The sequence below is a fragment of the Leishmania major genome, chromosome 31, assembly GCF_000002725.2.
Source record: "Leishmania major strain Friedlin complete genome, chromosome 31".
Classification (NCBI taxonomy): domain Eukaryota; phylum Euglenozoa; class Kinetoplastea; order Trypanosomatida; family Trypanosomatidae; genus Leishmania; species Leishmania major.
The window spans coordinates 973,715-990,000 of NC_007272.2; the positions used below are offsets into that span (position 1 = coordinate 973,715).

The 16,286-nt window shown below is 58.4% G+C and overlaps 3 protein-coding genes and 1 non-coding gene across 4 annotated transcripts in view; all 4 read right to left on the reverse strand.

The window, feature by feature from the left end:
- Positions 1–807: 807 nt before the first annotated feature.
- Positions 808–2,662, reverse strand: LMJF_31_ncRNA3. The gene has a single exon (XR_002460987.1). It is a non-coding gene (non-coding RNA).
- Positions 2,663–5,596: 2,934 nt separating this feature from the next.
- Positions 5,597–7,507, reverse strand: LMJF_31_2000 (GP63-like protein, leishmanolysin-like protein; the record flags this gene model as incomplete). Its single annotated transcript, XM_001685134.1, has 1 exon — positions 5,597–7,507. The coding sequence occupies one exon, from the start codon at positions 7,505–7,507 to the stop codon at positions 5,597–5,599; it is 1,911 nt and encodes a 636-aa protein (XP_001685186.1).
- A 2,475-nt stretch (positions 7,508–9,982) lies between these two features.
- On the reverse strand, positions 9,983–11,803 carry LMJF_31_2010 (hypothetical protein; the record flags this gene model as incomplete). The annotated part of the gene is made up of 1 exon (XM_001685135.1): positions 9,983–11,803. One exon carries the CDS (start codon positions 11,801–11,803, stop codon positions 9,983–9,985), a length of 1,821 nt encoding a protein of 606 aa, XP_001685187.1.
- A 3,628-nt stretch (positions 11,804–15,431) lies between these two features.
- The window catches only part of LMJF_31_2020 (succinyl-diaminopimelate desuccinylase-like protein), a gene marked incomplete at both ends in the record, with an annotated part of 1,731 nt that continues 876 nt past the window's right edge, over positions 15,432–16,286 (reverse strand). Inside the window, one exon of the mRNA XM_001685136.1 lies at positions 15,432–16,286. This exon is cut by the window's right edge and continues 876 nt beyond it. Within this exon, the coding sequence (XP_001685188.1) occupies positions 15,432–16,286 (855 nt within the window).

Here is a 16,286-nt window from a genome sequence, read left to right on the forward strand (position 1 = left end):
GGCAGCGCAACTTGCTGTGTTCAACACAAATGTGGCTGAGTGGAGGAGCATGTAACCTGGGCATTCATGAAACGGCAGATCTTGCCTTCTCTCTCTCTCTCTCTCGCTTACTGGCGCTCCCTTTGAAGAACGGGCAGCCGTTCAAGCAGCTGCGTTACGGGGTGCAACAGTGATGTAGGCAGCCCTTGGTTGGGGAGAGGGAAGCACAGGAGAGCACACTAGTTACCGACAGAGAGGGAGAGAGAGGAGAAAACAAAGAGGACGGAAAGAAGGAGATACATAAGAGAACCGAGTCATACTCACACGCAACGCCGACTAAACCGCCGCTAGAGAAAGGCGGCCGCGAGATTGAGGGAAAGAACGAAGCAGGCACCAGAAGATTTTGAGAAGAGAAACAGGGAGAGGAATGATGGTGTACGCGTCGACAAAAGAAAAACAACGTCGAGGCGAGAGACGTTAGACATACACCAGACCAAAGATAAAGCCACGACACGCTCCGTCACTTTTTGTGTGTGAGGGGCTGGTGTGCACAGAGGCTCCACTGCACAGACGCCGTGTACAGAGGGCAGGCAACAGTGTCGCAAACGCGTGCACCTGACAGGCTAGTCCCGCCAAGTGTATCGATGTGGGTGATAAGACGACCGACATGGACTAGGCGGAGCGTCAAGGGCAACACCATATGAAAACAGGAGGAACGGAGGGAAGGACTGAAGGGTGTACGGTAGCACGGAAGAGGGGAGAGACGGGCGAGTCGCTCCTGCGCCTCCAAATGTGCATCACATTCACATCATCGGCATGCCAAGCAGACGGAGATCCTCTTTCACGATAAAGCAGCTGGCTACCACGGACCGCGGCTGCAGCATGGGCACCCAGGCTGCATGCACGTGGCTTGCAGCCTATCCTGTGTGTGTGTGTGTGTTTGGATTTGCATGCTATCTTTGTCAATACATGCGTAAGCAGTGCCATTGTTAGAGTGGCGCAAGGATCGTGATCGTATGGCCGAAAGGTTATCAGGGAAGAGCGAGAGTCACTGGGAAGGAGCAAGGGAAGGAAAACCAAGAGAGAGAAAGCGTACAACGTGGGTGCGCGCAGTTCCTCAAGAGCAGGAGTAAGAACAAAAGTAGAAGAGAAGGTGGATATTAGACACGCTGCGCCTCCTTCCCTTGATCAATGAAGAGCAGAAGGTTGAGGTGAGAGAATACAAACATCGAACGCTGCGAAGACCCGCAGAGCACGTCATCTGCATGTCCCACGAGCTTAGCGGCACAAGTACGAGGCGCTTGCAATGCTGAAAAGAACAAAGAGAGACAAACCCCTACCCCCCCACACGGAGTCATGGCCTGCTTACAATCCAGCAATGCTCCATCACGACCACATGCACATACTTGCTTGCTGTGTGCCCCACTTGGATCGACCTTGGTGTCACAATCGCTAAGGGAGTCTCGAGGCACTCCTGGAAGAGGCCCGAGTCAATGCTGTCGCTCTTCTTCCATACAATCTTAACCTTGCAGAGGCATCGCACACCCGTCGTGAATGCGGCCTCCTTGTTGCCGTTGAGGGCTTCGATAAGCACCGTGTTCAAAAGCTCTACCGTGGCGTCCAGGCGCTTCTGCCGCATCTTCGGGAGTACAGCGTTGCTAATTTCGGTGATCAATGTGTCTTCGTGGCCACGACGAAGTAGGTGAAGCAAACGCGGAGGACGAAGTTGCGCACTGCCGGGACCGTGCTTGCGGCGCTGCCACGCTCAATCATACCGGTAGGCATGAGGGGGCAACTGTGGGGAGTCGACCGGCGCTGCAGCGGCGCGGGCTAGCGTGCACCCCGACCCGCTCGCGGAGCCCAAGCACCACCTAACGGATCTTGGGAATGATCGAAGCCGTGTACTCGATGGTGTTGCAGCTCTTGCCTGCCACCAAAGAGGAGCGAATCACCTTACCCTCTACCTCAACCTTCCGTGAAGCAAAACCCGTGTTCGCAGTGCACACAGCCATGCGAGCCGCACCTTTTCTGTGATGCAGCCGCCTGCCATAATGCCGTGCTCCTTGAGGTGCGAGATGAGATATGGGACACCAATGCAGTCGACTTCCTCGTCGGAGGAGAAGGCGTAGCGGACCGACTCCATACGCTTCATTTTCAGAAACACTGAGGTGAGCGACACAGCAACCGCGACGAAGCCCTTCATACCGGTTCCGTCACGCCCGAAGACCTTGTCATCCTGCATGATGAACAAGTTTGCGTCCTACTTCTGTCTGTCGATGGACACCACTTCTGTGTGCCCAGGGGTACAATGCCGACCTGCATCTCACCGTTGGCCCCTTGTGGAATGACTCAAATGTGTGCCTTGTGGTTTCTGTGGCCATACACCAGAACACAGCCGATACCCTTGCTCTTGGGGTAGGTCTCCGCGTAGTGAATGGGGTCGAAATTCGATTCGGTTGAGCACGTTGCGTCGAGGCCGGAAAGCTTGCCAAGCTATGGCCTCGAATCAATGGCGTGGTGGGGCGTTGCCGTGGTAAAAATAAAGGGCGGCGTGCAGCTGGCGCTGGGCGGGGCGCTTTGGTGCCTGCGCCGCGGTCGAGGCTGGGGGCTGGCCACCGGGTGGTGGGGGGTCGGCGCATGCCCGCCTTTGGGGCGCCGGGCCCCCCGCCCCCCCCGCTGCGGGGCGTGGGCAGCCTGCCCCTGGCCCGAGGCGCACCGGCGCCCTCTTCCCGCCGCCAGCGGGGGCCGCTGGCGCAGGAGAATGGCGGCCACCGAGGGGAAAGCGACCGAGGGGAAGCGCCGCGCCGGGGCGAGGCGGAAGAAAAGGAGCGCGCCGCCGATCTTGTCGCGCGCATGGTGCTGGCGGATAGGGCCCCCCTTTTTTTTGGTGGGGGGGGGCATTGGAAAGTAATGATCGCCCCCTCTCTCCCAAGCGAAGGGGCAGCATCGAGTTCAGCAGCTGAAGAGCAGCTTCGCTTTCTGGCCGGGGGCAGGGGGCACAACGCGGCTTGGCATTCGCTTCGTCTTCGGGCTGCCCCTGGCGGCGCTGTGCGGGGTAACGGGGTTGTCACCTCTGCCCCCCGGAGGCGCATATGGCGACAAATGCGCGTTGGCAAAACAAGCCAGAGAAAGGGGAAGACAGGAAAGAAGAGGGGGTGAGAGCAGGGGAGGGGGGAGGGGGTACAGAGGAAGGCGAGGAGCACAACAGTAAACGGAAGAGATACCTTTAGTGAACATGTCCATTCCCCTTTATGCCACGCTGAGGTGTTCCCCGTCATGAGGGGAATGGAAGAGAGAACGGAAAGAGAGCAAAAATCAGGCCAAGGCCTCAGTACAGAGGTGTGAAAGCAAAAGAGTGAGTGCCAGCGGCTTACGTCACCAATAACACACCCAGGAGATCTCAGGCAGAGGCAACGAACTCGCAAACGGTGGAAAGAGTCAAGTCTGCGACCCTAGCGTCGCTGCTGACATCGCGATGCGCCTCGACTAGTAGCCCTGCGCGACGCAGGCCGGTGTATGGAAGCGGCGTGACGCGATGCCGTAGGTGTTGCTGAGCAGGATGCCGGGGTGTCAGAGCTGTAGTTGGTGTTGATAGATGCCTGCGTGCTGCAGCCGAACTGCACCTTTGCTTTTTCGGCCACCTTGGCGGTGTTGGCTGGCTGGAGCGTAGCCATTGCCGCGAAGGTTCTTGAGGATCACATTGTGTGCCGAGAAGGTGTTGGTGCTGAAGCTGCGCGCGTGCCGCGCCTCGTGTGAGGACGTGCACGGTCTGCAGGTAGGCGGCGATGCCCTTGGGCGACACGTTGAGGATGCCGGCGGAGGGGCGACCGTTGCTAAAGTACTTGACAGGTCGTTGTCCAGGTGATGACGTTACGAGAATCGGGGCCGCGGAGAGATAGAGGATGAAATCTGCCTCTGCGATCCCGATGGTGGTGTGCGAGGCGGCGATGGTGTTCTGGCCTCAAAGCGAGGCAGCGATAATGAGGGGAGAGGGTCGATAACGAGATGTCGCCGTTGACGCGCTGCACGTTGGGTGTGGGATAGTGGACGTACAGTGTGGAGGTTCGCAATGGAGTGGAGGAAGTGGAAGCGAGTTGTGAGCGTTGTGGATCACATCCCTAGAGAGGCTGCCGCAGGGGTGCACCGTTCTCTTGCATCCCGGCACCGCATCGACATGGATGAACCAGGGTCTCCTCTGCACTTGGAAAGGATGGTACATGTGGGGCACATGCAATCAGTGACAGATGAGCGAATGCAGCAGACTGGTGAGTTTATTCGCCGGTGCGCTGGGGTAGGCTCTTGCAGCCAAACACAACGGTGTGTGTGTGTGTGTGCAACGTGTGGCTGAGGTCAGCGTGAGGGAACGAGAGCCTCACGTCAAGATGATGTTCGACGGAAGGCGGGCTTCGGTATAGGGTGCTGCTAGAGGAGTTCGCGACTTAGGGACGACATTCAGGAAAGAATATTAGGTGACGGAAGCCGGGTACTGTGCCACACGACGGCTTCCCTCTCATCGGCGGAGTAGTACACGCACACACACACACACACACAGAAATATACACACGTATGTGTCGCGTTGACTTGAGCCTGATGAGCACGGGAGAGACGTTGTTCGCACAGTGACGGCGAAGAGATGCTTATAGAGGGAGTGAGTGACGGCGTGGCGCGTCGGCTTGCAGGGGCAGGGGGTGACGTCTTCGTTATTAAGCCGGCCAGCAATCGCCTTAGCACGCCTAAGTGCCGATATGGGAGAGGGGCTGCAAAACGGGCGCACAACTCACACACACACACACACACGCAAAAACAAAAACGAAAGCGAAGGAGGAGGAGGGAAAACAAAAGAAAAGGGCACAATCAACGCAGAAAGAATAGAAGCTAAACAGGGAGGAGGAGGAGGGGGGGGGGAAACAGCTGCTGCTGCTGCTGCTGAACAATATGTACATAGCTGAGACCAACAAGAACAAAGATGCTGCAGGACTCGGCGATACGCATTTGAGGGGGCTTCCCGGAATAAAACAATAGACAAACCATAGAAAAGTAGTGGTTTTGTCTGTTGCACCTCGTCGCGCATGCGTGTGTTGATACCGCTGCTGCTGCTGCTGCCGTTGCTGTTGGCGGCAGGTGGCACCGAGTGCACTACTCACGCAAGACGGCCGCAATACTTGTCGCACCGAGACAGCGGAGCCTGCGCGTGCGTAAGCGTGGCAGAAGGAACGAAGAGTGCGCGCGCGGGTGGGGTGGGGGGGAGTGGGGGAGAAAAAAGTTGATTTCGGTTGGGAAGGGTTGCGCTGCCATGCACTCCTTCGTTCTCTCGCTCGGGGTCTCCCCCTCCCCCTGCCTGACATGCGTCACTTCTGTCCTGCTCTGCCCCACACACGTCACGTGTGACGGGAGAAAGGAAAGGTGCGCGAGACGACAATGGTGATGGAGGAGCGCGTGCCGGTGCTTCGCCTTCGGTACACCTGCCAAGGACATGCATACATGTATACACTGTATACATATGCGAGGCAGTCGTGGAAGGCACACACACGGGAGCAGTAAGAGGTGGTGGAAGAAGAGGATGGGCAGTAGACGCGTATAGCTGTACAGTGCCCGTCTCCGCCACACCGCCTTTTACTTAGCAGATGCACACACCGAGCAACACAGCAACAGCAACAAGGCCGCTAACGACCATTCCGTGCGTGGCAGCTGTAGCCGCGCTTGGTGAGGCTGTTGTGGAGGTGGTGGGGGGCGCTTCCACTTCCGCGAAGGCGACCGGGTTCGCGTAGCACACATCGTCGTAAGGCGGACAGGCAATACGGCCGCCCTTCAGGAACACGTTGGGGCTACTCACTGCTGGCTGCACCGTCACCCCAGTGCCACCGGCGCCACACGAGAGCCAGCTGTTCGCGCCGATCACGAGCACCTCATAGGTGCGAGACGCGTTCTTGCAGTGTACCTTGGCACAGATGGCACCAGGCTGAGTGAATGTGAACTTTACCAGCAGATTGTCTGCGTCGAAGCAGCGCGCGTTATCACCAGTGATGCTGCCCGGCATCGCACCTAGCGAGCCGCCACTGCACCCGGTGTTGGAGAGGGGCTGTATCACGGGGCAGTAGTCGCTGTGCGACAGAGAGCCACCGAGGGTCGGCTGATTAGGGAAGTACTGCGCATAGCTTGGCAGAGCCGAGGAGTAGGTAGTGAGGGCGCACCGACCAATGCTCAACCGGTCCGCCGTGCAGCTGCGCACCGAGGCGCTGAGGCTGTCGCAGAACACCGTAGGGGTGTTGGAGGTGCCTTCCGTCAAGCATGGCTCTGTGAAGAGCTTACCCCCTGCAGTGGCGCCGAGGGCAACAGGCTCGGCCTTACTGAAGTCGACTTTGTAGAAGCCCATATCCTCCAGGGCAGCGAGCGACAAGGAGCTGTAGCGTGCCAGACCGAACACAGGAGCCATCAGCTCATCCTTCGCGGCGCGGCGCTTCCAGTGCGAAAGTGACGTGCCCGGCGCGCCTTGATCTTCCAGCTCGACGCCGTAAAACACCTCTGTGTCAGAGATGCCGTACTTGGCCTTGGCAGCCGCGCGCACAGCCGATGAGTTCAGCACCGGTACGTTCCTTTTTCCACGCAGAGACGGGACGGTGGCAAACATGCCGCGCGCCTTGAAGACGCTTGAGGTGAAGCCGAGCGCGTGCAGCAGTTCATGGCTGGCAACGCGGCGAAGGCGATTTGTGCTGCCAGACGGGTTGCCTCCGTAACGGTCAACGTGCTCTTGCGTCTCCCCTTCCGAGGTCGGCAGGTAGCGCGGGTTGAAGTACATCACTCCCACAGCTGGGCGGCTCGTGACCGTGGCCGTGTTGGGGTAATACTGGCAAGTAACAGCCCACGCAATGAAGCTCTTCGGAGTAGATGTCGGACCCGCTGCCACGTAGACGACAAAATCCGCGTCCGGCACGCCCGTTGTCCGGTGCGCTGTCGGGACGGTGAAGGAGCCGCAGTATGACCCCGGCATGGAGTTCACAACGATGGAGGTGCTGGCCGCCGGCCGACGCACCTTCAGTCGCTGCGCGTGCATGTTGACTGCCTGGGGTAGTATAGAGTTGATCAGCACGGTCTTTTTCGCATCCGTCAAGAGATCAGCGTTGCTGGTGCACGGTACCAGGGAGCCGCTGGAATCGGGGCGCATCTGACCAATGGCTGTGCAGTACTTCGATTCGTCCTCCAGATCGGGCATGAAGACAGCAATGCGGATGGGGGCCCACTCCGAGTCCTCTCTGTCGCTGCTGATCGTGACAGTGGCCTGTGGCTCGACGGCACGCTGTTCGTCGGTGGCTGAGCCATTCCATCGCTCGAGGTCCATTTCGACCTGATAGCGCAGCCCGTTGCCATTGTTGCGCAGCGCTGCGTATGTGAGAGGGAGGTGACCTTGCTTGTGGACGATCTGGCTGTGCCCGCACGAGGACGGTGCCGCGGCTGTGGTGAAAGCTGCGTAAATGAAGAGAGCACACAGCCACAGCTCCATACGCCACAGCACGGCGGGCACATGCGACATCTCGCCTACTGCTTGCAAAGGATGGCTCGCTTCGGTAAGCGGCGACCTCTGCGAGTAACTTGCTCCGGGCAAGAGAGGGCGGGCGGGCACGACAAAACAACAAAGATGAAAGTGAAGCGCACACGAAAAGGAAAAAGGAGACGGAAATGATAAGAGGGTGCTGAGGGGGAGGAGGAGGGGGAGGGGGGGGGGCAGTCGTGTGCTGCGAGATGTCGGCACCTTTTGTCGGTGTTCGGAACGTCTGCAAACGAAACGGAAAGCACATAGAACGACAAAGGATGCGAAAACTTAGTTGAGTTCCGTATTGTGTGGGTGCGGTTCAGAGACGCACCTTCACAGTCCCTACAGCGAAGAAAGCAGCCGCGTTATACATAAAGGTGTGCCTGCTTCGGAGGGAGGGAGGGAGGGAGAGGGAGACAGGGAGGGAGGGGGCAAGCACCAAAGCCTGCGTGCCGAAGCAAACAAACGCGCCAGGATACACGCAACGGGGGAGAGGAAGCGGGACGCAAGCCTCTACAGACCACCGGCCGGCGTACGACAGTGGCTGTCTGCTCACGTGTGCATAGAGGCACAAAAAACAATGGAGGACGTGTGTGGCGTAGAGGGGTGGGGTGGGAGGCGAGGGAGCAGAGACAGTCAAGCGGGTGTTGTTCAATTTGAAGAAAGAAAATGAAGACAGAAAACAAGCGTACGAAGAAGAAGCAATAAGATGGGGGGGGAGAGAGGGAGGGAGGACTGCAGGAGACCGTGTCCTAGAGGGTTTCCACTGTTGCGTATACCTCGAGGAGCGAGAGAAAGGAGGCGGGGGCAAGGCGAGGGCAGGAGAAAGGGGTGGCGGGGTGGCGGGCGGACGGGGGCGGATCTTTCCTCTTTCGTTTTTTTATTTGAAGGGTGACCAAGCGGGTAGACTTCCACCAAGGAGAGGAGAAGCACACGCACGCACACACACACACGCACGCACAACGGCGAACAGGAGGGGGGGGGGGCAGGAGGAGAAAGGAAATAGACGAACAGACAAACAACAAAAAAAGAGCTTGTGTCGGTAAACAGTCACAGGAGCTAGGTGAATGGAAAGAGGGAGTGCACGTGTGAGTGTGTTTGTGTGTGTGTGTGGGGTGGGGGGGGGCAAGCGCTCAAAACAGCGAGCGCAGATGATAACGATGATGCTGCTGTATGATAACGATGGTGGCACAAGACGAACACCAGTGTGTTGCGGTGCGTATCTCCTGTCAAGAGAGTAGGGGAGATGGAGATGAAGGGAGGTACAAATACTCAAATGAAGGAGACAACGTCGCAGACTACTAGAGAACAGTGTCCTGGCGTGACGTGTGCTAGCTGCGAGCATATACAGCGAGATGGGACCGTGCCGTTACCGTGCACGAATATGTTAGTTTTACGAGTAAGCGTGTTGCAAAGTTGTTGTGTAGGTGATCAGAGAAGAGGGAGGGGGAGCGACGAAATAGGCAGAGTGCAAGTAAGGGTAATTAAAGCCGAAAAACGGAGACTCCAAGGCCTGCCGAGCAACTCGGCACATCGATTCTTGTCGAACAAGCCGCAAAGGCGCCACATTTGGATCGACTTCGGCACGCATGACACGCACGCCATTGGAGAGGCGTCCGAGAGCACGCACAGCTCATCGCCTTGCCACATGTCTGCTGATGAGGCTTGCTGGCAAAACAAAAAAGTGCCGCACACCATTCTGCTCTTGCCGCGTCTGGTGCTTTCTCTCTCTCTCTCTCTCTCGCCCCCTCTTCCTTACACACTCTGTGAGCAAAGCGACGAGGCAGTAGAGACGGTATTCGAGCTGCGCGGCCGTTATTGTGTTGTGTATTGTCGAACTTTTTGACGTTGCCTACTCTCCGTCACCACATGACCCAATTAACTCATTGGGTGGAATACAAACACATTCGGACGGAGAAGGCGGAAGGCTCACGGAGAAAAACACAGCGCGCACGTGATCAAAAAAAAGGAAACGAAAAGGTAGCTAAACCACCTCACACGCATACACACACGCACACAACATATCAAGCAGTACAGACACACAACCCACATTTCTACACAAGGAAATCACGCGGATATGGAGGAGGGCGCACACGCCAAGGCGGCAGCATCATCAAAAGTGCGCACTTCGCGTGGACGAAAAGGGCATCGACCCACGGAGAAGATCACACAATACACTACGGAGATACAACACGCATGCAAGACACGGTGGCACAGCAGAACAAAAAAGAGGACGTTACGCGTTTTACCGACACATCCCTACCCTGTCCAGCTCAGCACAGATTCACACAACAGAGACGACCCAAAAGTGAGGGGAAGGGGGGGGGGCGGAGGTGGGCCTTTCCCAGAAGACGAGGATCTGATGCATATAGCGAAATTTTCATCCTCCTCTTGCGTCTCCGCCGCGCACTCTCTGGCACGCATACAACGTGGATGGGGCGATGCATCCATTAGTGCGTTGTCGTGAACGCGCCGTCACATGGCACAGATAAACACCAGGCAGATGAGCAGGACAAGCCCAGAGACGAACGCCACCACGGCTTTGTTAGTTTCCTCATCGACCGGCACTGAAAACACTGGATACTTCTCTTCCACTGCCAGCTCCCTCAACGGCTTCGCCATAGGAGGCATCGCCTTCACTCTGTGGCGCCAGGACTCCGGCGTACGCGGCGTTGCTTGCGAGAGTGACGCCTCGCGGGAGTGCTGGCGCTGAATGCCGGCACTGCCGATTGTGCTCTTATTGCTTCCGGAGTGAGGGTTGTTACAGTTGTCGCGGCTTCGGCAGCCGTCAAAGCCGCCTACCGGCGAGGAGTGCAGGAGAATGTGTGTGGGTGCTGATGGTGGCAGAGCACTACGCACCCATGACCGGCGTTCAACTCCGTGCGGGAGAGCGGAGTGACTGTAGGGCGAGCTGTGCCCAGTGCTGTTTGGTGGATGGTGATCCTCCAATCCTATGCCTTCCACACACCGCGACAACGACAACGTTGGCGAGCCCGCACCGCGTGGTCTACCGCTTTTGCCCGTTCCTCCTCTTTCCCTCAAGACCCGGCCGTCAATGATGGTGACGTGAGCTGTGGGCGGCGCTTGTGTGGCGAGATTGTCGCCCGTAGAGAAGTGCTGCTCTAGATGGGCACTTAGCTGTGTGCTCCAGGGGTGTCCGTCCACCTGCGCCGGACTGCGAGGATGCGAAGAGGAGGCGCTCGAGGACTCCTTGGTAAAGAAGGCATCTACCACCTCCGTCTGGCTGGCCGCGCCGCTGGGGGGATGGCTGTGTTGGCCTTGAGGGTTGTGGGTTACCGCTATGGTGTCCCCACCAGCAGCGTTACTCTCGGCTGATGTAATCGCATCTGTGCTGGGAGAGGACGATGAGGCTGCTGGAGTTCTGTGACAGCCACCATGGCAGCCCTGCAGACATTCTGAGCGCGAAGATACCTGCGAGCCCTCCGACGCCAGCGCTCCCTTCCGATTCACACGTCCAACCATATTCCTCTCGCTTGCCTGATCATTGCACATGTGTTTTACAGTGTTGTTGTTGCCATCTGTATGGTGGCTCTCCTGCGTTCCCACAGACTGCTGCCAAGCGGAAAGGTGCGCGCGCCAGTCCAGGAGCCCCTCAAGCGTTTTCACATTGCCTGCTGGCGACGTCAGACATTCGTGCGCGTGCGCCTGCGAGCCGCTGCTGTGGTCTTCGGCACCAACGCTGTGGGGGCCTGCTGCTGCCACGACTGACTCCACTGCCCTCACCGCAGCACCGGATGAGACGTGTTGCTGTGAGGCGGTCTCTGCCTCTACGTTGGGTGCAACCTCCTCTTTACCGCCTTGCGAAACCGCAGAGTTTGGAGCTAGTCGGCGCCTGGGTGTGGAGAGGCGCAGCTCGGCTGAAGGCGACTGCTCCTGCGCGTACCTCTCTGCTGCCGCACCAGCGGATTGTGAAATCAAGTTGCGTCCAGTGCGACTCGTGCAGCTCTCCAGCGCATCCAGGTTCTCTGCCCGGCTCACCATGAGGCTGTTGTAGAACGACGCGTCGTGTGAGGATATGATAGAGGAGGAGTGCGCCGCGGCCGGGTCGCCGCCAAGGAGGGGCGGGACATCGGTGTCGTTGGCTTCAGCGGCGTTGGACGCCGATGACTGAGAGCGCTGCACCGTCTCACAGAGGGATTTCGAGAGTGGGTCTGGCCTCTGCAGCTCCACCTGAAGCGGTGAGAACGGGACTGCAGCTACTGCTGGTTCATCTACACCGCTGGCCACGTTAGTTGCCGAGCGTGCGCTCGCGCTCTCTTGGTTGATGCACTCCATGCTATAAGAAAGAAAACACAACAAACAAACGCAGTAGGCTTGTTACTGCTTCGGGGCGTGAGGGGAGGACCACCGCCGACTTCTCTTCGTTTTCTGGCTCTGACCGCTGCGGCTCACTTGTATCCGTGCCAGACACTTTGCGGGGAGAGGGCGAGACTTGCCGTGGCCGGGGCGAAGCGTCGCGGTGCCGACAACGAGTACGCCGTGGCACCAAGCCCGTACACGCCGACCCAGACGCCGTCGCCCACGAGGAAGATAGGCACGATAGATGACGGAATAACGTGAACAAAAAAAAACGCACGGATGAGCCTCATAAAGAGGCACACGAGACGTTGAGCTAACGAATTCACGGGACACCAGACCCCAAGAAGGGAGGAGTGAGGGGGAGAGAGGGGATGGGCGGATAGAAGAGCCCAGGGGAAAAACGTCAAAGCAGAAGTGCGTGCAGCGCAGACTCACACGAGAAGCGATTTGCAGCTGACACGTCCACCGACGGCTAAGCGGAGGAAAAACAAGGGAAGCACCCACAGACCCCCACACGGAGCTACACACACACACACACACACACACAGCTGCTGATCGTCGAAGAGAGGGGAGGGAAACCGCTGGGTGACGGCGCAGTACGTTGATAAAAATATGGGCCACAATGGAGGGAGAGAAATACTCCGTCGATGATTGAATCGTGCCAGCTCCAAGGGGAACAGAGGAGTCGTTATACAGTCTAGAAAATCAGTAAAAAAATGCACTAAAGAGAGGGGGAGTCACGAGCAGTTAGACAAGCATTTGGCGCGAGGCTATACGAAAAAAAGGGAAGCAGGGACACACACACACACACACACACGCACACACACGCACGCAACACAAACACACAAAAACGGAGAGACTTTACCGCTCACGCTGGTTTAGTTGGTCTTTCTGTTAGCTCTCCTCTGTACCCCCCTTTTTTTGCTGGTTCTTTGGATTGCCCACCCCACCTGCGAGGTTGGTTGTGAGCGACCAGCGCAGAGGCAGAGCGGTGAATAAGAGAGATGAAGACCAACTGGAACAGAGGGTGAGAGGTGTATGACGTGTGTGTGTGTGTGAGTGAGTGAGTGGATGGTGGTGATGGTGGGGGAGCAAGCAAAAGAACAAACAACAACAAAACAGATGCAGTGCGTGGAAAAGGCTGACTAGCTTCTAACTCCGCCGTGACACATGGTCACTAGAAGTATAGCACACTTGTTGGGAAAAGGGGGGGGGCACTCTGGGACACACCTACCCACCACCCATACGTTAAAACCGATACACAAAAGAGAAAATGAGACGAGACAACCTTGTCGGGAAAGAGGAGCAGCAAGAGCAACCATAAAAGAAAGCATATGCTAAGGGAAGGGAGGGCGCGGGGATGCCAGTGTCTGCGGTTGTATGCGCGTCACCACCGCCTCTCAGCAACACAAGGTTTGCGCACCCCCTCCAAACGACAAACAAAAACAGCAAAAAAAAAGAGAGACGAGAAAATGATGCAGAAGGGCTGGGCTGAAGAGAGCAGCGACATGCACCCACACAGGGGAGGAGGAGGAGGGGGCAGAGAACGACGCGCACACCGTGAGCGAGCGGGAGTCCAGCAGTGATCCGATAAGTGCAGTCAAGCCCGCCCCCACACTCGCACAGGAGTGTATTCCAGGAGAGTGAGAGGGTGTATGCGTATGCGCGTGCACGTACGTGAATGACCACCTCCTAAGATGCTAGTACACCTGCCCAGTTCGACGTGCATGGAAAGCAGAGATGCATTCATAGAGTGATGACAAGGCGAGAGGCATAAGAACAGACGAGAAGGAGAAAGAAAGAAACAGAGATAAGTCTATTGGAGGTCGTAGAAGAGGACAGGAGCCTCGCATGGGTGTCATGTGTGGTGGAGAATGTCGCTGGAGACGAAGGGAAGCGCCCTGGCAGCGTAACGGGTATCACACTGCACTTTATTCTGTGTGTGTGTGTTGAGGGAGGGGTCGGACTCGTAAGAACACACCAGGGTGATCCCACTTTCCCTCGCCCAGTTTTATCATGACTGGGACATGAGCTGCAACGTTATTTGGGTTTCTTTGTGCATATCAGGATCCTGCGCATACGCAGAGCATTGTAAGGATGCACCGTAGAGAGGGGGTGCTGACAGCCAACTGTCGCTCGCTCTCCTCCGTACCTGCTCTCCGTCCTACGCCAGCAAGTGAGTGCGCGCCGGTCCCTGCGGAGGTTTTCCCGTTATTGATTTCCTTTTCGTGTCTGTGTGGATCCGTTGCTCGCCTTCCTCGGGACACACACGTGCCACAAGACCCGACGGAGGGAGGGAGGGAGGGAGGGACGACGGAGGGCTCCTTCTTCTCACATTCCTTTGCCCACTGCGAGCGACAACCGCATTCCACACACCAATGCGCCTTCCAGGCCCCACCCCTTCGTGTCTCCACCTGGTGCAACAGGAAACTGGAAGAACGGCTGGCTCCGCACTCTGGTTCGTGCATAGGCACGAGCCTCGGTGCCAGCAGAGTGATCGCGCACACACTTCCACAGAAGTCGGAGCGCTGGAGACGTATGCGCCGGCTCGCTCGACGGCCTCCGTGTAACGCACATCCCCATCTTCCTTCTCTCTCACGCACTGGCGAGGGAAGGGCGGTGCTGACGCCAACCATCACCCTCTCACATCACCCGTCTCGCGTATACAAGAGTCCTGCAGTGCAACGCAAACAGCGAGACACACCACAAAGAAAAACGCCATCTCCAGTGGAGCAGTGAGCTGCAACGCTTTCGCACCACAACACATGAGTGTGTTGCGTGTGGAGAGAAGAAGAAGAATGATAGGAGCATCCGTTACATAGCCACGTACATTACCGCATGCGCACCTACGCACAAAAAAACCGAAGAGGAGATGCGTAGCTCGACCTTTGCGGATGATGGCCTCGGTCGTATGCTGCCGCGCCGTAGCGGTGTCAACACGCCGAGCAGTTCTGCATGCGTGCGCGCCATCACCACCACACCCAAGCAGAGGGAAGCGCGCAGAGAACGAAAAAACGCTCGCACTGCCGCCCATAAAACAGAAGAGGGGGCGTCACGGCCTAACTCGACAAGGGCAGGAAGGGGCACGAATACGGGGCGGGCGAGGGGCACAGACGACCGTCCCGCTGGGCGGCATCGGGCAACATGGGAAAGTAGCCGATACGGTGTGTACGGGGACAAAGTGCAAAACAGAGGGAAGGAGAACGCAGCAGGGGAGCGTATGAGGACCCCCCTCCCACGCCAGAACGGTCAAGCACGCGCTTGCCCGAGCTCGCGCCTTGTCGGCTCCGCCATGCACACCCCAGCCCCGCTCCTCCACCAGCCGCTCAGTTCTCCGGTGGCGCGTTGCGTGTGTCGAAAGAAAAAGTGCGCAAGGGGGGGAGCACCAGCGAGATGCCCACGGGCAGCGACGAGAGAAGCCGCGTAGCACGAGGAGCGGCAGCAGGATGCGAGGAGGTGCGATGGGAAGGGGCTGGGACTTGGCGGTGGCCTTGGGGTCCCTCTCGCCTCCCCCATCCTTCCCCTCTGCCCCATCACGCCCGGCGCTTCTCTCGTTGCTTCCCCTGCAGCCCTCTTTTACCGCCCCGGCACGTGGCGCGTTGCCTCACTTGGGCGTGTTGTGGAGGTGCGCCGCCACGACGCGCGCGATGCTGTACGTCAACCCCTTAGCGTACGGGATGTGCAGGAACTCGTTCGGCCCGTGCGCGTTGCTCTGCGGACCGAGGAGACCCGTCACGACGAACTGCGCCTCTGGATACATGTCGATGAGCATGCCGATGAACGGGATGGCGCCACCCATGCCCTGGCACGCGTACGTGTTGCCGAAGGCCTCGGTGCTGCCCTCGTGCAGCACCTCCTGCAGCCACGGCTTCAGCTCCGGCGCAGCACAGCCGTTGCCGGCGCCCACGCCCTTGAAGGCCACCTTGGCGCCGTACGGCGGGTCCGCCTCCAGGATGCGCTTCATCGCCTGCAGTGCAGCCTCGGCCTTCACCAGGGGTGGCAGGCGCATGGAAAGCTTCACCGTTGTGTGGGTGCGGATGACGTTGCCGGCGATCTGCGGGTCCGGCAGGTTGGCGCCCGTCACGGTAAGGCTCGGCTTCCAAAAGTTCTGAATCGCCAGCTCGACGTTGTCGCCAGGCACCGTCGCCACGCCCGCCGCCATCGCAAACTGCTCCTTGAACGGCACCGTCTTCATCGCCTCCGCCGCCTTGACCGCGTTGGGCGGGATCTCGCAGTGGGCCTCCGGGATCGTCACCTCGCCCGTCTTGCAGTCCTCGATGCGGCTGAGGAGCTCGCGCGTGATGCGGAACGTGTCAGGCACAACGCCGCCGGCGACGCCACTGTGCATGCTCTCCGTCAGCGTCTGCACTGTCAGCTCGCCGATCGCAACGCCGCGCAGCGACGTCGTGAGCCACACCTGCGAGTAGTTCATGCTGCCGCTGTCCAGGCACACCATGAG